Here is a 22,482-nt window from a genome sequence, read left to right as displayed (position 1 = left end):
TGGGAAAAAAAGCTTGTTTTTTTTTCTTCTAGGTGTTGGAGTGTGGATATGAGTCATGGAACTCTGGGGCTATGTTGCTGCCAGGTAAGAAGCTGTTCTAGGAAGGACAAAATCAATGGACATAGAAAGGCAGGCTGGAGGAGAATGGAAAGGGAGCTGAGCCTTCCTGATAGAGTAAACCTCTGGATTAAACTATGCCTGAAGCCCACATTCCTGTTTGACTTTTCATTTATATAAGCTGTATTACTCAGGGTTCTCCAAAGAAACAGAAATAAGCAGAAATACATATATTTCTATATAGAGAGATATATAGAGATTTATTATGAGCGATTGGTTTATGTGACTATGGAGACTGAGATGTCCCATGCTTTGCTGTCTGCAAGCTGGAGGCCCAGGAAAGCTGGTGGTGTAGTTCCAATCCAAAATTGAAGGCCCCAAAACCAGGGGTGCCAATGGTGTAAGTCCCACTTTGAGTCCAAAGGCTTGAGAGCCAGAAAAACTGATGTTCAAGGGCAGAAGAAGACAGATGTCCCAGCTCAAGCAGAGAGAATATTCTCCCTTTCTCTGCCTTTTTGGTCTGTTCAGGCCCTCAATGGATTGAGGGTGGATTGCTGAGGGTGGATCTTCTTTACTCAGTTGACTGATTCAAATGCTAATCTCTTCCAGCAACACCCTCACAGACACACCAGAAATAATGTTTTACCAGCTATCTCTGTATCCCTTAGCCCAGTGAAACTGACACATACAATTAACTATCACATAAGCTAATATTCTTTATTGTTTAAGGTTGTTAGAAATGGGTTTGCCACAACTTGCAATTGACGGCATCTTACGACACAGTAAAGACAGAGTGCAAGATTCAGGTCCTTAAAGGCTATAAAATGCCTTGGGTACTCATTTAACAGATTACAACTCTTTCCTCAAAGTCATGGGGGACTTCTTGAAGCAAAGGGTGAGGTAAATTATTAGGTTCTTATATTTTAAATGTCTTACTGGCTCCAACGTGGAACGTGGATTGAAGTAGGGCAATAGTGAACAAGAGGGGCAATATTTGACTCGGGAAGTTTAACAGTTGCCCAAGTAATGAGTGTAATATGCTATCCTGGATGAAACCATGGGACAGAAAAAGAACATTAGGTAACAACTAAAGAAATCTGAATAAAGTACAGACTGTAGTTAATAACCGTCTTAGTTCATTTTGTGTTGCTATAACACAATACCACAGATTGGGTAATTTATAAAGAAAAGAAATGTATTTGGCTCATGGTTCTGCAGGCTGGAAAGTCCAAGAGCATGGCACCAGTATCTGGCAAGGACCTTTGTGCTGTGTCATCCCATGGCAAAAGGTGGAAGAGTAAGCAAGCATGTGAGGAAAAGGAAATCAGGCCGAACTCATCTTTTTATCAGGAGTCCACTTCTGCAATAGCTAACCTACTTCCCCCATGACAGCATTAATCCATTCATGAAGACAAAGTCCTCATGATCAAATCACCTCTTAATTGTCCCACCTCTTAATACCATCACAATGGCAATTAAATTTTGACATGAGTTTTTTGGAGGTGACCTCCAAACCATAGCAGTAATGATGTATCAATATTAGTTCATTCATTGTGAATAATGTGTCATATCATATGAATGTAAGATGTTAACAATAGGGGAAACTGGGTGTGTGGTTTGTTGGAGCACTCTGCACTACCTTTGCAATTTTTCAGTAAATCTAAGACTATTCTAAAACAAAAAAGGTTATTTTAAATTACCTTTAAAAAGCAGGTAAAAATGTTTTGATTTCAATGTGTTTATGCTTTCACGTCTATTCCTTTATTGATCTGCAAGTATTTATTGAGTACCTCCTCTATGCCAGGCTCTGGGCTGAGTCCCGGGAATGAGCTAATATCTTGCTTAGGCTCAGGAAGACATTAATGATTTTATCTTCTATCTTGTTCACATGACTATGAGGTCCACAAGTCAATGGCCCAGAACTCTGGCTGGAGTCCCTGTCCCAGCCTTGCCAGTGACTGTTAACTATGACTTCACCTCTCTTGGCCTCTATTTCCTCCTATGTCATTTACAAAGACTTGTGCCTGCTTCGCCTACATCAGTCATAAATCATGAGGCTGAAAGGGGCACCAGAACATAAAATCAGGCCATGGCTTGAATGGACTTTAATGTCTATCCAGGCCAACCACTGTTTGAGGCACAGGGAAACTGAGGCCCAGAGAGGGCAAGTGACTGGCACAAGGTCACACAGATAAAATCAGAAATCAGACCTTCTCGAGCTTTCCACTATAGAAGGCTGGAAGGGTCCTGGAAAGTTTAAAAGCTTATGCAGGTAAATGCAAAGACAAATTTCTGTTTTTAAGAGTTCCAAAATTGCTAATTCAGATACTTTGGGTTTGTATCTTCGGCAAATTCAGGTAGGTTTTGGCCATCAACTGAAATTTGAATCTAAAAGGCAATGGGTTCTCAGAGTATGGGTTCTCAGTCTGCCTACCTCTCTTTCTGCATACTTTTTTTTTTTTTTTGAGATGGAGTCTCGCAGAGTTGCCAGGCAGGAGTGCAGTGGCATGATCTCAGCTCACTGCAACCTCTGCCTCCCGGCTTCAAGCGATTCTCCTGCCTCAGCCTCCTGAGTAGCTGGGACTACAGGCATGGGCCACCATGCCCAGCTAATTTTTGTATTTTTAGTAGTGACAGGGTTTCACCATGTTGGCCAGGATTGTCTGTATATCCTGACCGCGTGATCCACCCGCCTCAGCCTCCCAAAGTGCTGGGATTACAGGCATGAGCCACTGCACCTGGCCCTGCATATCTTTTCATTTATTCATTCATTTATATTTAACTTCATGTTTTGAGCCTAGTTTCACCCTACTCTGTATGATCTGGCCAAGTTAGTAATTTCTTCTTGTAGGGAGAGAGCAATACTGTCAGTAGCATCTCTCCCTCCCTGTCTCACCATGCTCCCATTTCTGGAAATCCTAATAGTCTTCAATAGTAGGGCTGGGGGAAGAGAGATGACAACAGGTAGCCAAAGGACCGGCATTGCCTGGCTCAGGGATCCCCAAGGCTGGCCTGTGGCCACTTGGCAGCACAGGTTAGTGATTATGTCCAGAGAGCTTAGATGCAAACTCTGTGGCACAAATTCCAGCATTTCCCAGCAACAAAACATCAGGCAAGTTATTCACCCTGTACTTCTGTTTCCTCATCTGTAAAACAGGGACCACCCTTACCTCATGGGAGCACTGAGAGAATTAAATGAGATAATACATGAAACGTGCTTAGCACAGGTTGTGACATATTGTAAGAGTTTAAAATTACTGGTTCAGATCCCTAAGCTTATCCAATCCACATGTTTCACACTCATGAAAACTGAGGCCCAGAGAGGTGGCAAGACATCCTGGGAGGTAGTGACCTGCTGCCACTGGAGTCCTTGAATATTCACAGATCATGACGGGCCCTAAGAAGGTCTTTGTGGTGGTTTCACTGGGGTGGAAGGATCCTGCTCTCCAATCCTCACCTTCCCATCCCATTTCTGTTAGTCTTCAATTCTGGCCCCTTAATATTGCATCCATCCCTACTAGATCTGCATCTCTGGTGCCCCCCCAACATTTCCCTTGTTTCTTTCCCACCACACCACAGAGAATAATTAAAGGCCCTTAGCTAGGAGGGATGAAGCTTATGGGGAGGAGGAGGGTGGAGAATCAGAGGCACAAGACTCTTTGACCATTATGCAGTGAGTGGTGTAAAAGAGAAAGTGGAATCGACTTCTGCATATAAACCCAAAAGAATTGAAAGCAGGGTCTCAAAGAGGTATTTGTACACCCATATTGATAGCAGCCTTATTCACAATAGCTAAATGGGGAAACAGCCCAAGGGTCCATCCAGTGATGCATGGATAAACAAAATGCCATCTATCCACACAGCGGAATACTCTTCAGCCTTAAAACAGAAGGAAATTATGACACATGCTTCAACATGGATGAACCTTGACAATATTATGCTAAATGAAATCAGCCAGTCACAAAAAGACAAATACTGTGCGATTCTATTTCAATGAAGTGCCCAGAACAGGCAAATTCATAGATAGGAAATAGAATGGTGGTTGCCAAGAGCTACGGGGAAAGGGGAGAAGGGAGTTATTGTTTACTTCGTACAGAGTTTCAGTTTTGTAAGATGAAGACTTCTGGAGAGGGATGGTGGTTATGGTTACACAATAACATGAGTAAACGAATGCCACTGAATTGTACACTGAAAAATGGTTGAGGTGCTACATTTTACGTTATGTGGTTTTTTTTTTTTTTAACAGTTAAAAAGGAAAAAGGAAGGTGGGAGAGCTCTAAAACGAGAAGGTAACAGTTTGATTAACTCTTACCAGTTTGATTAACTGTTACCAGTTTGATTAACTGATTAGTGGCATGAATGTACAACTTCTGTTTTGAACGTGGCTCAGATCTCCTGTGTTCCTATCCCAGCTCTATCACTTTCTTGCTGAGTGACCTTGAGCAAGTTGCTTGACCCCTCTGAGACTCTTTCCTCACTCATAAAATACAGATAATAATAGTACCTATGTCACAGGGTCGTTGTGAAAATGAAATGACATCATCCACGAAGAGTGCTTAGCACAGAACCTGGATATTGACTTTTCAGTTAGCAAATATTTATTAAGCTTCTACTATGTGCCAGTAAGTGCCAAAGATGCAACAGTGAACAAAACAGACAAAAGTTTCTGCCCGTATGGAGTTTATATGTCCATGTGCATTAGCCTGCATTTCCCAGAAAGCAGAACATGAGGCAAAAGCTTATGTGTTGCTCTTTTACAAGGAGGGGTGCAGTCCCAGGGAAATATGAGCGAAGGAAGAGAGGAATGAGACAGGGAAGAAAGGAGAGACAACACAAGTATGCAATCCTGTCTGGACATCTCTTGGTATCAAGGGCTACTGGTTGCCCCTCTCATGGGACCATCTTTGGTGGGGCTACATGAATTACTGTGTTTAAAGATCATTAAACTGGGAGCAGGAAGGGGAAGGAACAGATGCATCAACTTCCAGTCTAGATTTGTCAAAGGTTTGCTGCAAAGGGCAATCATTAAAAACTTAAGTTGCTTATGAATGGTTGCTGTCAGCTCTGCTGCTCTTAAGTCTCAGCATCAACATGAAGGTGAGCAAGGGCTGCAGAGCTTTCCCTGTGTAGAGGTGGTCGGAGCCCATGCACAGTCGATCACCCCCATGGCAACTGGAATAGAACCAGTAGCCAAGGGTCCCAAAAATAGCAGAGGTCAGAAGTCCACAGTGGTGCCCAAGAGGTGTCAGATACAATGTATGTAATGCATGTGCCTGTACCTACCCACATCTAGGTACATATTATAATTAAAACTCAGATGACACCAGCATCTGCAGCTAAGAACACTTTCAGGCAAATACAGCTCTGCTGATCATCCCTAGAAGGACAACCATATTATAGGACCAGCAGGTTTGTATGTCCACTGTGCAGTAACATACCAATTACACTGAGACAGCAAGGTTTGCAACAGAGAAAGAGATCCATGATCATAGGGCACTGAGTGAGGAGATGGGAGGAGACCCTCAAATCCATCTCCCCAAGGAATTCTGGGCTGGGTTTTTTAAGGGGATCATGGAGGGTGAGGGACTAGAGAATTGGAGCTGTTGATTGAACAGGGAAAGGGGGATGAAATCATCAGAATGTGAAAACTGCATTCTTTGGCAGTCAGATTCTCATGGGGTCCTTCAGACCGGCTGGCATTATAGTCTTATTAGTATGCAGGACCTGAAGGACTATCTCAAAAGGAAAACTTAATGTTTTTTAATATTCAGGTTGTTATCTATAGAGCAGTTAAGGGGAGCTATAATCTTGTAACAGAGTCTATGTGATTGTGGGACAATAGGTACCAAAAAATATGAGGAAGCAGGTCAGAGAGCAGGCTGACTTAATGATTAATGCTGAATATGCTGCAAGCTTGGTTTATTTTCATTTATCCTCCTCCCGTTTTTCCTGATTAATTTTATAAAGTTCATAGGGGTGGTTTCAAACACATGAGAAATTACAACCTTTATTATCAGAGTCAGAGCCTGACTATATTGATTGAATGAAGCTTTCCTTATAAAATGCAAAGTATGTAAACAATTCCAACACAGTAACATATTCATGAGTTTTTAAATTCATGAGTTTTAGAGAAGAGAAAATATTTTACTTAAAACTGGCACATGATGATCTCTGACAATATTATGTAGCCTGAACCTGGAGTTTTGGCTGATGGATTGTCTCAGCCTGTGGCAGATTTTAGCTGGCTTTGGTTCATTTTGTATCACACCCCCACACTCACATGCTCACACACTGTCTCACTTCAGACTGCCATCACAAAATGCGATAGACTGGGCGGCTCAAATAACAGAAATTTATTTCTCACAGATCCAGAGGCTGGGAAGTCCAAGGTCAAGGTGCCAGCAGGCTCAGGTCCCCAGTGAGGGCTCTCTTCCTGTATTCCAGGCGTCCACCTTGTTACCATGTCCTATGGCAGAGACAGAGTGAGAGATGGATAGGGATTGAGAGAGAGAGAGAGAGTGTGCACATTGCCCCGGTCTCTTCATCTCCTTAGAACACCGATCCCATCACGGGAACCTGGTCCTCATGACTTCATCAAAACCTAATTACTTCCCAAAGGTTCCCATTTCCAAAAACATCACATTGGGGGTTACAGCTTTAACATGAACTTTAGGGAGATGGAAACATTCAGTCCATAACACACACCCTGTGATATACCCCCATAAAATAAATACATTGAGTGGCTGTTGGGTTTGTCTTCGGGTGGAAGGGTCTGGTCCTCTGAGCTTCCAGATAGGGTTCTTGAATGATCCACACCACATCTGCTTCAGTGTTGTCCAAGGAGCTGGTACAAAAGTACAGACTCTCAGGCCCCACCCTGGACATTTCAAGTTAGGGTCTCTGGGGCTGGGGCCAGGAATCTGCATTTTGGACCAATCCTTCTTTCCTCCACTTGCCTGCCCAGAAGATTCTAGCAGCTCCCAAAGCTTGAGGACCACTGCTCTGTGCCTCTGCATCCTCTGGAGATTTTCCAAAACTGGTGTACCTTCTTAAATCAGTTGTCTTTATAATGACTATGACACATAAAGCCATGTGATATAACAAAGGCTGAGCAGGATGCAGAAAGGGCTTTGTGACTATAGCAGGCTTTGGAACATGGATTTAATGAGCTACTACTTTGGTGAGTAGAGAAACGGGGAATAAAATCTCAGTGGATCAGGATTTTTAAAATTGAATTTATGTTTGAAAGGATAGGGAGAGAAGGGCATTGCTTCCCTAAAAACTAAAGTCCTTTCTTTTCTTTTTTTTTTTTTTGATGGAGTTTCACTCTGTTTCCCAGACTAGAGTGTAGTGGTGTGATCTCAGCTCACTGCAACCTCCACCTCCTGGGTTCAAGAAATTCTCCTGCCTCAGCCTCCTGAGTAGCTGAGATTACAGGAATGTGCCACCACGCCCGGCTAATTTTTTAATTTTTAGTAGAGTCGGGGTTTCACCGTATTGGTCAGGCTGGTCTTGAACTCCTGACCTCGTGATCTGCCCACCTTGGCCTCCCAAAGTGCTGGGTTTACAGGCGTGAGCCATCGCACCTGGCCAAAGCGCTTTCTTAATCATATAAATGACTGATGTCTTCGTGCTTGGTGGCTGCTTTCTGTACCCTGCTACAGATGATGATGCCTGTTTGTGAAACAGGACCAAAACAACTCTTCTGGAAGGAACTCTTTCATATCTAAATATCAAAACTGTTAATCATTGTTATTAGTAATTCATTAATATTTTTAATGGCTCAAGTACTACAATTAACTATTCAGCTATTTAGCCCCCGTTTTCCTTTTCTAAATTTGTTTTTCCAATAGCACTGTTATTTGAATGCCAACTTTAGATTTTAGCCTCCTTTCAACTTAGGTGACTGTGAATCTATAAATTCTTATCAAGGAGCAAATGTGTAGAATCCATAATGCTTAGAGTTTGTTATTGGAACTATAGAAAATGTTACATTTGTGGTGTCAGACTCTATTTAGCGAGTAAGGACAAAACAGGAGCTAAGGCCAATTACTCGTCATCATCATCACCACCACATTTCTGGAATATTTACTATTTACCAGGCACTGAACCAACATTGTATATTCATCATAGGATATGGTTCTCATAGCAGCTCTATGAGGTTTGTGCCCACATTATCCCCATTTTGGTGATAAAAAAGCCAAGCCCCACAAAGGTTAAGTAAATTATTCAAGGTCCACAGCCAGTGTGTGGCAGAACCAGTTTCCGAAATCAGGCAGTCCAATTCCTAACCATTGTGCTATTCAGCCTAATGAAAGCAGCAAAAGATTCAAGGTAGACAACTGTATATTGTCAAGGGAATGTTCAACAGCAAGGTTGTTTGTTTTTAAATAATGTTGAAATCCATGAACAGTTTTTTGCTAATATTTGGAGCAACTGATAAAATACATCAAAGTGTAAGTGTGGACACGTCTATGCACCCTGGGGAAGTAGCAGAGTGGCCTAATTTTGTGTTGGAGAATCAAAGGCCGGAATGAAATGCACTTTTTACATCCCAAAGGAAAATTCCCATTCCAAAAGACATTAACAGCTTTTTTAGCAGCACCCATTCATCTGCTCCCCAAAGGCATGGGGTCATGTGATTTTGAGAGTATTGACACTACTCCCAATGCATGGCAGTCATATGTAATAATTTAGGGGACAGTGGCTCCATTCACAGTTCCAAAGGTAAACGCCCCTCCAATTGACTAAAATCAATCAGAAAATCCTACTCTAGCACAGGATTGTTTCAGAGATGGGCACACATCTCATCCTGAGCCAATCAGAGCATGGCACTTCCCTCAGTCATGGTGATTGATTCAGAGATGGGCACACATCTCATCCTAAGCTCATCAGAGTGTGTCCAGAATTGGTGGGTTCTTGGTCTCAGTTACTTCAAGAATGAAGCCCTAGACTCTCGTGGTGAGTGTTACAGTTCTTAAAGATGGTATGTCCAGAGTTTGTTCCTTAAGACATTCAGATTGTCTGGAGCTTCTTCCTTCTGGTGAGTTTGTAGTCTTACTGACAGGAGTGAAGCTCCACACCGTCACGGTGAGCGTTACAGCTCTTAAAAGCAGAGTGTCTGAAGTTGTTTGTTCTTCCCGGTGGGTTCCTGGTCTCGCTGGCTTCAAGAGTGAAACTGCAGACTGTCATGGTGAGTGTTACAGTTCATAAAGGCAGCATGGACACAAACAGTAAGCAGCAGCAAGATTTATTGCAAAGAGCAAAAGAACAAACCTTCCACAATATGGAAGAGGAAAGGAGCAGGTTGCCCCTGCCGGCTCGGGTGGCTTGCCTTTATTCCCTTATCTGACCCCACCCACATTCTGCTGATTGGTCCATTTTACAGAGAGCTGATTGGTCCGTTTTGACAGAGTGCTGGTGTTTACAATCCCTGAGCTAGACACAGTGCTAGACAGAAAAGTTCTCCAAGTTCCCGCTAGGTTAGCTAGTTACAGAGTACCAATTGGTGTATTTACAAACCTTGAGCTAGACACAGAGTACTGATTGGTGTATTTACAAACCCTGAGCTAGACAGAGAGTACTGATTGGTGCATTTACAATCCCTTAGCTAGACATAAAAGTTCCCCAAGTCCCCACCAGACTCAGGAGCCCAGTTGGCCTCACCCAGTGGATCCAGCACAGGGGCTGCAGGCAGACCTGTCTGCCGGTCCCAAGCCGCGCCTGTATTCCTCAGCCCTTGGGCAGTGGATAGGATGGGGTGCCACGGAGCAGAGGGTGGCGTCCGTCGGGGAGGCTTGGGCTGCAAGGGGAGCCCCATGGCAGAGGCAGGGGCTTGGGCATGGCGGGCTGCAGGTCCTGAGCCCTGCCCTGCGGTGAGACAGCTGAGGCCCGGTGAGAATTTGAGCACAGCACTGGTAGTGCTGGGGGGCCTGGCGCAACCTCCGCAGCTGCTGGCCCGGGTGCTAAGCCCCTCACTGCCCTGGGTCAGCAGCGCCGGCTGGCCGCTCTGAGTGTGGGGCCCGCTGAGCCTGCGACCCCTTTAGAACTTGGGCTGGCCTGTGAGCATGGTGCGAAGCCCGGGTTCCTGCCCGCACCTCTTCCTCCACACCTCCCGGCAAGGGGAGGGAGCCAGCTCCACCCAGGCCAGCCCAGAGAGGAGCTCCTACAGTGCAGTGGCAGGCTGAAGGGCTCCTCAAGTGCTGCCAGAGTGGATGCCGAGGCAGAGGAGACACCGAGAGTGAGGGCTGCTAGCGCATTGTCACCTCTCAGGAGCATGGCACTTCCCTCGGCCATGGTGATTGATTCAGAGATGGACATGTGACCCGTTTGCTCAGTTAGAGTGAAACCTAGGATTTTGTTTGGTAGTTGAGATAAAGACACTTTTCTTCAGGAAGATGTGGGGTATGGAACTGTTCCAGACATTGTGTCACCATGACAAAAGTGAGTGTGAAAAGTAAACCATCACGTTCAGGAAGGCAAAATCAAGAGAACTGCAGAGCAATGGAGTCAGCACCCTGATCAAGCCATTCCTGAAACTAGTATTGACCCATTTTTATTTACATGAATCAATAAGTTTCTTTCACTGTTCACATTATTTTAAGCTGGGGTTCTGTTTCGTTCAACTAAAAGCATTCCAGTTGGTACATCAAGCATTATGCTTGCCATTTAAATACAAGTGGGTTCCAGTGGGGAGATCTGCTGTCATTGTAAGAGCACCTTAAAATGGACACAGCACTTGGGACCAATCTTTAAAAACAAAGTCTAGCTACCCTCTATGTTAATGAGAAATGGGTGTTTTACATCGTTATGGAAACACTGGGGAGAGAATTTACATCACATATGAAAAAGCAAAACTTAAGATTCCTCATCACCCATCCCCATAGGACTTCTGTGATGACACCTGTTCCACTTTTCCTTTTCCCTTTCTCCCTGAAGCTTCTAACATCTCCTTAGTAACTGCATTCTCGTGCTCCATTAATGTTCTGCGTGCTGCAACACACAAACAAATAAAACAACAGCAACGATGGGTGGGGGGGAAGTCATCCTCTGTCCCTCTAGCCTGTTCCCAATCCCAACCCAAGGCACTTCCCAGAGAGTAATTCAGCTGCTGAGTAATATTTCCATATGGTTATCTACTGTGTTCTAGAAATACACAAGGAATGCTCTTGGGCTCTTGTGCGATCCTCTCATCTTTGCAGCCACTCCCACAAGAAAGAGGACAAATCATTACCTCATTAAGTGAAACTTGAACTTTACCCAGCTCCAACTCCCTCCCTTGGGGAATTTGGAAGAGAGAAATCACAGAGCTGATTGAATGTGATAGACTTACTTTCTGAGTGATGTTAAGAATAACACATCTTTCTATAACCATCTAAAACTATCTTGGGATTCAAATCCTTTCAAGTCAGACAACCTCTTCCAGTTCAAACATTGCCCATGCTTAGCCATTAAATTATTCAGGAATAAAGAAGGCTCTATGGTTTCTCACTGCGTGCCAGGAATTGTGCTGGGTGCTAAGAGCCCAAAGCTGAGTAAGACACAGGCATTCACATCCTATAGTAAGAAGTGGGTATGTAGTTTTCTTTTCTTGCGATGTTTTTATCTGGCTTTGGTATCAGAGTAATGCTGACCTCATACAATGAGTTAGGAAGTGTTTCCTCCTCTTCCATTTTTTTTTTTTCCTCAACTAGAGTTTGGGAAGAATTGGTGTTCATTCTTCTTTAAATATTTAGTAGAATTTACCAGTCATCTAGTCCTGGGATTTCCTTTTAGAGAGCTTTTTGATTATGCTTTAATCTCTTTAATCTCTTACATTGTTATAAGCCTGTTCAGATTGTCTATTTCTTTTTGAGACAGTTTGGTAGTTTGTGTGTTTCTAGGAATTTGTCCATTTCATATAGATGAATTTATTGGTGTATAACACTTCTAAGAAGTGGATATACAAACCCATCTCTGCTGTAGAAGATAAATACTAAAACAAAGCCTGACAACAATGTAACAGAAACCTGGAAAAGGGAAGGCTTAGTTGCCTTTGGAGTTGGGGAGATGAAATAGATTCACAGGAGAGGTGATGGAAACACATTGGGTACCATAGAATGAGTAGTAGTTGGTTAGGTGAAGATGTAGGGGTAGGGCATTGCATGTAAGGAAACGATATGAGTCAAGGCAGAGAGGAATAAAAATTTCTAGCATGCCCTAATCAGGACCATGATGTGGGAAGAGCATAAAAGAGTTTCTAGACAAAAAAAAAAAAAAAAAGAGACAGAGAGAGAAAAAAAAAAGAGAGGGTAAGATTATGAGACTATGAAAGGTGTTTATACCATGCTAAGGATTTTGTATTTTGTTCCTTGATTGATGGGAGGCCATTGACAATTTTTTTTATTTCTAATTTTTATTTATTTATTTATTTATTTTTGAGATGGAGTCTTGCTCTGTCGCCAGGCTGGAGTGTGGTGGCATGATCTCGGCTCACTGCAACCTCTGCCTCCTGGGTTCAAGTGATTCTCCTGCCTCAGCCTCCCGAGTAGCTGGGAGTAGTACAGACATTGAGCCACCACACCCAGCTAATTTTTGTATTTTTATTAGAGACAGAGTTTCATCATGTTGGCCAGGATGGTCTCAATCTCTTGACCTCATGATCCCCCTGCCTCAGCCTCCCAAAGTGCTGGGATTACAGGCGTGAGCCACCATGCCTGGGCCCCCACTGACAATTTTTAAACAGGACTTTAAGACTATCAGGCTTGTGATTTTTCTAGGAAGACAGTTTTGGTTGCTGTATTGTGAGTGCTTGGAGGGGAGGGACTGGTGGCAGGGAAACTAGGCTGTTGCTACTATCCATCATGAGAGATGCTGGTGGAGGGAAGAGGCCAAGTAGAAAGGAGAGGCAGGCTGGATGTCTGAGACCCTGAGTGCTGGAATCAGTAGGACACAGAGGCAACTAGCAGCGATGGAAGAGAGAGGGAGAGCATGCAACGAATGAGGCTGAGGCTTCTAGCCAGGGCTGTGCCAGTCCTGCAAGGCAATGAGTAAGTTCAACCTGTGGTGCTTCGGTACATTCTATTTGTGGATCTGTGGAAGAAAGTTATAGACATGGCTGCGTTTGTGTTGTCACATTAATCATAAAAGCTTTCAGGGGAAAAAAATCCAAAGGGAATAAAGATTTTCTGAAAAGCATTCTTGTCTGAAGGAAGCTGCATGCAAATGGAAAACCTTGACATTTAATTGATTTCAATAACCGTAATGACATTGTGTTTTCATTCAGGTTGTGCAGTGGGGCTTTGAAACTGTGGGAAATTGATAGACAGGTCCTTGTTAGGGGAAACAAAAATGGCTTCTAGTTTCAAGGTTGAATATGTTTCTTTTCATAAAAATACCCCATCATTTCTAACAGTCTGAATGACACTTAGTCTTATTTCTCTTCATTAGTGGGTAAAACCTAACATTTTCTAGATAATAAAAAGCAGTCTGAGAGATATGGGTGACACATTTAAAAATACTAACATCCGAAAATATATCATTTTATAGATTTGACTTGGGAACCATATAAGTTTCTTTTATAATGATAAAAAGTCCAAAAGAAAATGAAAACTAATTCTTTAAAACTGAAAAGAAAATGAAACAAATGAACCTCGCCGTGCTGGCTTAGTGACTTAGCCACATACATGTGACTCTAAACACAGCAATTTGACTGTACCAAATAACAAGAAAAACAAAAAAAGGAAGAAACTATTCTCATTAATCATACTATTAGCAAAAATATTGGTATTGTTATTTCAATACATAGTGGGTAAAATAAATGGATTGGTAAATTAGTGTTGTTAGCAACTAAGATTTTCAGCATAAGAGAAAATATATAAAAATACAAGATCACCTAAGTGAATGAAGCCTTGTAATCCTAAATTTGAACTGGAAATAATATGAACTTATGATGCATTTCTTTTGTAAAATTTTTACTTCCTAGCTTTGATTATTGAAATTTTAGGTAATTGCGGTTTTTGCCATTAAAAGTAATGGCAGGCCAGGCGTGGTGGCTCATGCCTGTAATCCCAGCACTTTGGGAGGCCGAGGCAGGTGGATCATGAGGTCAGGAGATCGAGACCATCCTGGGTAACACGGTTGAAACCCCATCTCTACTAAAAATACAAAAAAATTAGGCAGACGTGGTAGTGGACGCCTGTAGTCCCAGCTACTCGGGAGGCTGAGGCAGGAGAATGGCATGAACCCAGGAGGCAGAACTTGCAGTGAGCCGAGATCGCGCCACTGCACTCCAGCCTGGGCGACAGAGTGAGACTCTGTCTCAAAAAAAAAAAAAAAAAAAAAAAAAAAAAAGTAATGGCAAAACCCTCAAATTCTTTTGCACCAACCTACTACCTAGAAACAATGACCAACCCAGCAATAACACAGATTATGGTCTCTAAGAACAATTTCAAAGTGAAAGGAATTACAGCTCCCGGGAGAAATGGCTGATTCCGAGAGTGGGGCAGGAAATGTACAAGATGATCTTAGGACATCTTGGTAATCAGAAGAAAGGAGGCTATCAAAGATTACTATGGTTGTGTCAAAAGGGCTCAGGAACCAACCCACTGACTCTTGCTGGCTAAAGATGAAATTCTATGAGCATCTGAAAGAAGAATAACTACATTGCAGTGAAACACATTAACGATTCTAAAGTCCATGAGTTACCAATGATCCTAAAAACAAAACAAATCAAACCAAAATGCATTGGCCTCCTTTGGAAGGTATTTTAAAGAACCAACTTATTATTCTGAAAATGGACAAATAAAAGAATTGAGCATTTATCTTGCCTTTCCTGTAGGTACTGTATCTTAGTCGATGAAAAAAAGCTTTCTCCATAGTAGTCCAACAAATAAGAAGGACTGATAGACTTAAAATAGAGCCATTTTGCAAGTGCCTACAGAAATAAGAGCTCTAGTCAATGGTGATCATCGACTGCTAAAATCCCCTGAAGAGAGACTGCCAGACGTTAGGAGCCTGCTGATTGAATAATACAACTAACTACGAAATATTCTTGCTGAAAACTCAAACCTGAATCAGATAAAATCTTTAAATCTAAAGACCAATTCACAGAACATACAAGGCATGGAACAACGTCAAAAGATGCCACAAGGATACAACCAATGGAACACAGATTGTGAGGTACTCTACAGAGCAAATGATCCAGTTTTTAAAAGTATGTCAATTGCAAGGGAAATTTTTTTTTTTTTTTTTTTGAGACGGAGTCTCGCTCTGTCGCCCAGGCTGGAGTGCAGTGGCGCGATCTCGGCTCACTGCAAGCTCCGCCTCCCGGGTTCACGCCATTCTCCTGCCTCAGCCTCCCGAGTAGCTGGGACTACAGGCGCCCACAACCGCGCCGGGTTAATTTTTTGTATTTTTAGTAGAGACGGGGTTTCACCGTGGTCTCGATTTCCTGACCTTGTGATCCGCCCGCCTCGGCCTCCCAAAGTGCTGGGATTACAGGCGTGAGCCACCGCGCCCGGCTGCAAGGGAAATTTTAAAAAATAGGTGGAGGCAGAAGCCATAGATAAAGGAGGCTGAAGAGACATACCAGCCAAAGGCAAATGTGTGGAGGGATGAATCCTTCCCTAGTACTCTCTGTCTTAAAGAATGCCGCCACTAGTAACGCAGGTGCCAGAGTCAGGAATCTGGGATTTGCTTTTATTCCTTTCTTTTCCTTAGCCCCCTCCACCTGCATGCAATAAATGAGACCCAGCCCTACTCGTTTTACTTCCTAAGTGCCTTTAAAAATATCATTTGTTTTGATTTTTAATTGTAGCAAAATACACTTGACATAAAATTTACCACTTTATTATTATTATTATTTTTGAGACAGAGTCTTGCCCTGTTGCCCAGGGTGGAGTGCAGTGGCATGATCTCAGATCACTGCAACTTCCACCTCCCAGGTTCAAGAAATTCCCCTGCTTCAGCCTCCTGAGTAGCTGGGATTACAGGCACCTGCCACCACACCCAGCTAATTTTTGTATTTTTAGTAGAGATGGGGTTTCCCCATGTGGGCCAGGCTGGTCTCGAATTCCTGATCTCAGGTAATCCACCCGCCTTGGCCTCCCAAAGTGCTGGGAATACAGGCATGAGCCACTGTGCCCGGCCAATTTACCACCTTAATTTTTAAGTGTACAATTCAGTGATATTAAATGTACATTCATATTGTAGTGCAACTGTCATGACCATCTATCTTCAGAACCTTTTTCATTTTGTAAAACTGAGACTATAAAACAGTAACTCCTCATTCCCCCCAACCCCCAGCCCTGGCAACCACCATTCCACTTTATGTCTCTATGATTTTGACAACTCTTAAGTATTTCACGTAAGCAGAATCATATAGTATTTGCCTATTTGTGACTGGCTTATTTCACTTAGCGTAGTATCCTCAAGGTTTATCCATGTTGTAGCATGTGCTAGAATTTCCTTCCCCTTTAAGGCTGACTACTATTCTTTTGTATGGATATACCACATTTCCTTATCCTTTCGTTGGTGGATGGACATTTGGGTAGCTTCCACATTTTTTAGTTCTTGTGAATGATGTTGCTGTGGACCTTAGTGTACAAATAACTCTTCAAGACCCTGCTTCCTATTCTTTTTTTTTTTTTTTTTTTGGAGACGGAGTCTCACTCTGTCGTCTGGGCTGGAGTGCAGTGGCCGGATCTCAGCTCACTGCAAGCTCCGCCTCCCGGGTTTACGTCATTCTCCTGCCTCAGCCTCCCGAGTAGCTGGGACTACAGGCGCCCGCCACCTCGCCCGGCTAGTTTTTTGTATTTTTTTAGTAGAGACGGGGTTTCACTGTGTTAGCCAGGATGGTCTCGACCTCCTGGCCTCGTAATCCGCCCGTCTCGGCCTCCCAAAGTGCTGGGATTACAGGCTTGAGCCACCGCGCCCGGCCCCTGCTTCCTATTCTTTTGGGTATATACTCTAAAGAGGAATTGCTAGATCATATGATAATTCTATTTCGTTTTCAGGAACCTCCATACTGTGTTCTACAGAGGCTGTCCATTTTACATTCCCACCAGTAGGGCGTAGGTGTTCCCATTTCTCCACATCCTCGCCAACACTTGTCGTTTTCTGTTTTTTTGATCGTAGCCATCCTAACAGGTGTGAGGTGGTATCTCACTGTGGTTTTGATTGTCATTCCCCTAATGATTAGTGATTCTAAGCATCTTTTCTTGTGCTTATTGGCATTTGTATATCCCTTTCAGAGACATGTCTATTCAAGTTGTTTGGGTTGAGTTGGGTTGTTTGGCCTTTGCTGTTGTTGTTGAATTGTAGGAGTTCTCTATATATTCTGGATATGATTCCTTATCAGGTATATGACTTGCAAATATTTTCTCCCATTCTATAGGTTTCCTTTTAACTCTGTTGAGAATGTCCTTCAATGCGCCAAAGTTTTAAATTTTCATGAAGTTCGGTTTGTCTCTTTCTTCCTTTTGTTGCCTGTGCCAAGTGCCTTTTGAATCTCTCTCTTCTCTCTACCCACCACCACCTTAACCCAGTCCAGGCCAACATCTTCCTGGACTCCTGTAATTGCCTTCTTACTGCTCCCTCATAGCCCTCACGGAAAACTTTTCTGTGGATCCCTCTTACCCTCAGAACAAAACTCAATCTCCTTACCATGTGACTCTTTGCCCATCTCTGCCTCTCCAAGGCATAGTGCACCTGGCATGTAATAAATGCTCAATAAACAGTCACTGTTAAATTAGGTGGTAGCTTGGGGATCTCTGAGACATCTTCTTATCTAAAGGTACCTCTCTCACCAAGCTTCCAGTGTCTCTAAACCCCACATTAGATATGCATTTCTGAACCCATCCCATAATTCTAGTGGTCCACTTTAAAAATAATTGTAATCATGGACATACAGAGTACACTAATAGACACTGGAGGCTGCAAAAGGTGAGAGGGTAAGAGGGGGCATGAGGGTTGAAAATTTACCTATTGGGTATGGTGTTCACTATTTTGGTGATGGGTAGACTAAAAACCCAGATTTCACCACTATGGGATATATGTAGGTAAGAAACCTGCATTTGTTCTTTCTAAATATCTAAAAATAAAAAATAAGGCCATGCACAATGGCACACCTAGCACTTTGGGAAGCTGAAACCAGGAATTTGAGACCAGCCTGGGCAACATAGGGAGACCCATCTCTACTAAATAAATAAATAAATAAATAAGTAGCTAGGTGTGGTGACATGCACCTGTAGTTTCCCAGCTACTTGGGAGAGTGAGGCAAGAAGATTTCTTGAGCCTGGGAGGTTGAGACTGTAGTGAACTATGATCACATCACTGCACCCCATCTGGAAAAACAGAGCGAGACCTTGTCTCTAAAATAAATAAAAGAGTTGCAATATTGAAACAAAGATTGTAGAAACCAAAGACATACATCTGAGCCTGAAGGCTGTGACTTACCTCCCAGCTGTGTGATGCAATTAAGATCTCTGGACCTTTGTTTCCTCATCTGTAAATTGAAGGCAATAAAGCAAAATTTTACAAAGATATTGTGTGATCTAGGGATCATATCTGTGAAGTGTCCGCTCTGTTTAACACATCACGGACACTCTAGAAGTACCTACAGTTTGGGTGATGAATAACTACAAGAAAAAATAGTAAGTAAAATAAACAAAAAATGGGAGCATTCAAAGAAAAGACTAATGGAGTCAACCCAGGTGCCTATCAATGGTGGATTGAATAAAGAAAATGTGGTACAGATACACCATGGAATACTATGCAGCCTTAAAAGAGAATGAAATCAGCCAGGTGTGGTGGCTCATGACTGTAATCCCAGTCCTTCGGGAGGCCAAGGTGGGCAGACTACCTGAGCTCAAGAGTTTGAGACTACCCTGGGCAACATGGTGAAACCCCGTCTCCACTAAAATACAAAAAGTTAGCTGGGCATGGTGACCCTCACCTGTAGTCCCAGCTACTTGGGAGGCTGAGGCATGAGAATCGCTTGAGCCTCGGAGGCAGAGGTTGGAGTGAGCTGAGATTGCGCCACTGCACTCCAGCCTGGGCAACAGAGCAAGACACTGTCTAAAAAAAAAAAAAAATGAAATCATGTCCTTTGCAGCAATATGGATGCATCTGGAGGCCATCATCCTTAGCAAACGAACGCAGGAACAAAAAACCATATACCACACGTTCTCACTTATATATGGGAGCTAAACATTGAGTACATGCAAACATAGAGATGGGAAAAATAAACACCGGGGATTCAAAAAGCGGGGAGGGAGGTAGGTGGATAAGGGCTGAAAAACTACCTGTTGGTTACTATGTTCGCTACTTGGGCAACTTAGACCCAAACTTCATCATCAACAATCTGTTCATGTAACAAACCTGCCCATTTACCCTTTGAATCTAAAATTTTAAAAAAGCAACTATTTTGTCTTTTCAGCATGCACAACCTATTGAGGGTAATTATTGCCTTATTTATTATTGGTTGGGAAGGTAAGATTTCCCTGATTTTCCTACTAAGAAATAAATAATGATGATGGCCATAATCCATGTAACGTTTGCGATATGACACACTGCTTCCGTATGTAACCTCCTTTATATTTCTCCACCATGCTAGGAGGAAGGCACCTTGATGATCATATTTTATAGACAAGGAAGATAAAATGCTGGAAAGTTAAGTGACTTCTCCAGGACCACACAACCAAGTAAGGCAAACTTGAAATTAAATCTGGCTGTCCCTGACCTCAAAGTCTATGCTTAAATTTCCTCTTTCATCCTCAAGGATGGCCCTGGTTCTCACATTTTTTAACAGTAAACTTTCTATTTGAGAATTCATTTTGATTTCAGACAAGTTGTGAAGATCGCGGAGAGCATTCTAACATACCACCCTGTTTCCTCTATTTTTAACACGAATTATATCTTACATGAACATGGTAAATTTGCCAGAAGTGAACCTGTACTGATACATTAACTAAAATTGTTACTTTATTTGGATTCCCTTAATTTTTACTTAGTGTCCTTTATTTGTTTATTTAAAAATTTTTTTGATAGAGACTGGGTCTTGCTATGTTGACCAGGCTGGCCTCAAGTGATCTTCCCACCTCGACCTCCCAAAGTGTTGGGATTACAGGTGTGAGGCACCCCTCCCGGCCAATCTCCTTCTTCTGTTCCAGGATCCCATCCAGGATAACATATTCCACTTACTCATCGTGCCTCCCCAGGCTCCTCTTGTCTGTGACAATTAATCAGACTTTGTTTTTGATGACCTTGACAGTTTGGAGGAGTACTGGTTAGGTTTTCTTTATAGAACACTCCTCAACCAGGATTGATCTGGTGTTTTGCTCATGGTTGAACCCGTGAGGTGGGTTTTTAGGAGGGAGACCACAAACATAAAGTGCAATAACTCATCATATCATATTAAAGTTACCTATGACACCATAATTTAACCTTGATCACCTGGCTGAGGTAGAGTCTGTCAGTTTTCTCCATGGTAAAGTGATGATTATCTTCCTTCACCCGCCCCTGCCTAACCCCTGAAGAGAGGGAAGTCACCATGCACAGCCCACACTTAGGGAGTGGGATGTTAGACTCCCCCTCCTTGAGGGCAGAATATATATGGTTATTTTTTGCAATTTTTCTGCACAGATTTGCCTATTTTATTCTGTATTTATTTCACGTATATCAGTATAAACTCCTGGATTTTTTAATACTTTGGTTTATAATCCATTGCAACTTTATTTATTTATTTTCTTGCTCGAATTGTTCCAGCTTTGGCCACTCGGAGCTCTTTCAGTGGCCCTTGTGTTTCTTTGACACACCCCCATCATTGTGTGTGTGTGTAGTTTTGTTTGAACAATTTCTAGCACTACAAGATCCTCCAGGCTCATCTTGTAGATTTCCTACCCCAGTCCTAGAATCAACCATTTCTCCAAAAAAATTTTTTTTAAATTGGAGAATGGCATTAAAAACAAAGATCTGGGTGTTAGGTGCTTGTTCTATTACTTTGGGTTGTGGACGGTTCCCCCTTTTACACTCGGAAGTCAGAGCTTTTCTATAATTATTTTTGATTTTTCAGAATGGGGAACTTTGGTCTGTAGTTCCTCTCTGCTCGTGGTGTCTGAACCTCTTCCAGCTCCATTTATGCCCATATTGACTCCTCTGTAAGCAAAACAACCGCGTGACTTGTAGGCGTAAATGCTTCATAGTCATGAGCAGTGGGGTTGAAGGTGGTGGTGGTGGTGGTGAGTGGTGGGTGGTGTTTTCTGTCTTGATTCCAGCACCTTCTTTGCTGATGCACCGTGCTTTGTTGACTCCCTTGTCCTTGGAAGCCCTGGATTCACGTCATGAGGGATGAAGTTAACCATGGCTCTGGAATTCCATCTCTGGATCGTGTGTCATCTCAGAGCATATTATCTTCAACAGAGTCTGGAACATTTCCTTCAACATGTGCCTGACACTTCTGTAATACCTTCCTACCCCCTTTTTTTTATTGTCTCCTGTAAAAAAGTAACCTGGGAAAACACAGTATCCTTTGCAAGCTTGAGCAACTCCACCATATTGGCTCACTGCTGCACAATAAACAACACATTTCAATGTCATGCAGCAAGAACTCATTTAGTCCGTGGTTTGTGGGTGGGTTGTGGCTGATCTAGGTGAACTTGGCTGGTTGGCTCTGTTGATCTCAGCTGGGTTTGCTCACACATCTGAGGGTCAGCAATGAGAGCTGGGCAATCTAGGGAGAATTGGCTGGAGTAGCTCTGGCCTATGCATCTATCATCCTTCTCCTAGTTCCAGCACACTAGCCCAGCATGTTCTTCCAGTGGCAACAGCAGACGCACCAAAAGGCAAGTGAGAACTGCAAGGCCACTTGACACGTAGTTCCAGAACTAGCAATAGTAAGTTCTGTCTCATTCTGTTGGCCAAAGTGAGCCACGCTGCCTAACTCAGCATCAAGAAATGGGGGAAATAGCCTCTGTCCTTTTAGTGGAGAGGGAACAGGCAGTCAATATTTCTGAACAATAGTCTACCACATCCCACTCTGTACTTCGCTTTCTGGTTACTTATCAAGGTTAAAAATGGTGTTTCTGGAATCTCTGAATTTTGTACAATAACCATGTGAAAGAACTGCAGAGATTCCAAAAGCTGTGATTGATGACACACTGTTAGGAAGGTGCTGGTGTTCACCAATATCCATGTTCCCGCCTCCACCTGAGCACCCACTATTCTATACTTCCCAGCTCTGCTGTATGTAGGTGGCACCATGTGACTAGTTCCAGCCAATGGAAAGAGACTAAAAGTGTTGGGTGTTACCTCTGGGTCAAGAAAATTAAGGGTGGCTGTGCCTTTTCTGTGTGCTCTCTTTCCTCATCTGCTCATTGGATGTAACAAATCTCGTGAAGATCCCCAAGGCCCTCAGGTACAGGAGAGCTATTTGATGGAAAGAGCCTG

General features: G+C 42.9%; 1 protein-coding gene and 1 long non-coding RNA gene across 6 annotated transcripts in view; one reads left to right on the top strand and one right to left on the bottom strand.

The window, feature by feature from the left end:
- LOC114670298 (beta-crystallin B2) overlaps positions 1-21,632 on the top strand; it is a 95,046-nt gene extending 73,414 nt beyond the window's left edge. For 3 of the 5 annotated variants that reach the window (XR_013399441.1, XR_013399439.1, XR_013399440.1), the window contains 3 exons: positions 33-84; positions 19,652-19,739; positions 21,312-21,632. Coding sequence is in view for 2 of the 5 variants with exons in the window: in XM_077950297.1 (XP_077806423.1) it covers positions 19,652-19,696 (45 nt within the window). In the remaining 3 variants the exon portion in view is untranslated. Of the gene's footprint in view, positions 1-32; positions 209-19,651; positions 19,740-21,311 lie in introns of those variants that run through there. The other 2 variants (XM_077950297.1, XM_077950294.1) reach the window with 2 other exon arrangements.
- LOC114670384 (uncharacterized) overlaps positions 6,388-22,482 on the bottom strand; it is a 46,640-nt gene continuing 30,545 nt past the window's right edge. The window contains exons 2-4 of the long non-coding RNA XR_013399442.1: positions 18,992-19,113; positions 18,493-18,541; positions 6,388-6,523 (exon numbers count right to left, since the gene is read on the bottom strand). This is a non-coding gene — a long non-coding RNA (uncharacterized LOC114670384). The remainder of the gene's footprint in view (positions 6,524-18,492; positions 18,542-18,991; positions 19,114-22,482) is intronic.

This window comes from Macaca mulatta, chromosome 10 (assembly GCF_049350105.2).
Source record: "Macaca mulatta isolate MMU2019108-1 chromosome 10, T2T-MMU8v2.0, whole genome shotgun sequence".
NCBI lineage: Eukaryota > Metazoa > Chordata > Mammalia > Primates > Cercopithecidae > Macaca > Macaca mulatta.
This window is presented reverse-complemented; position numbering and strand designations above follow the sequence as displayed.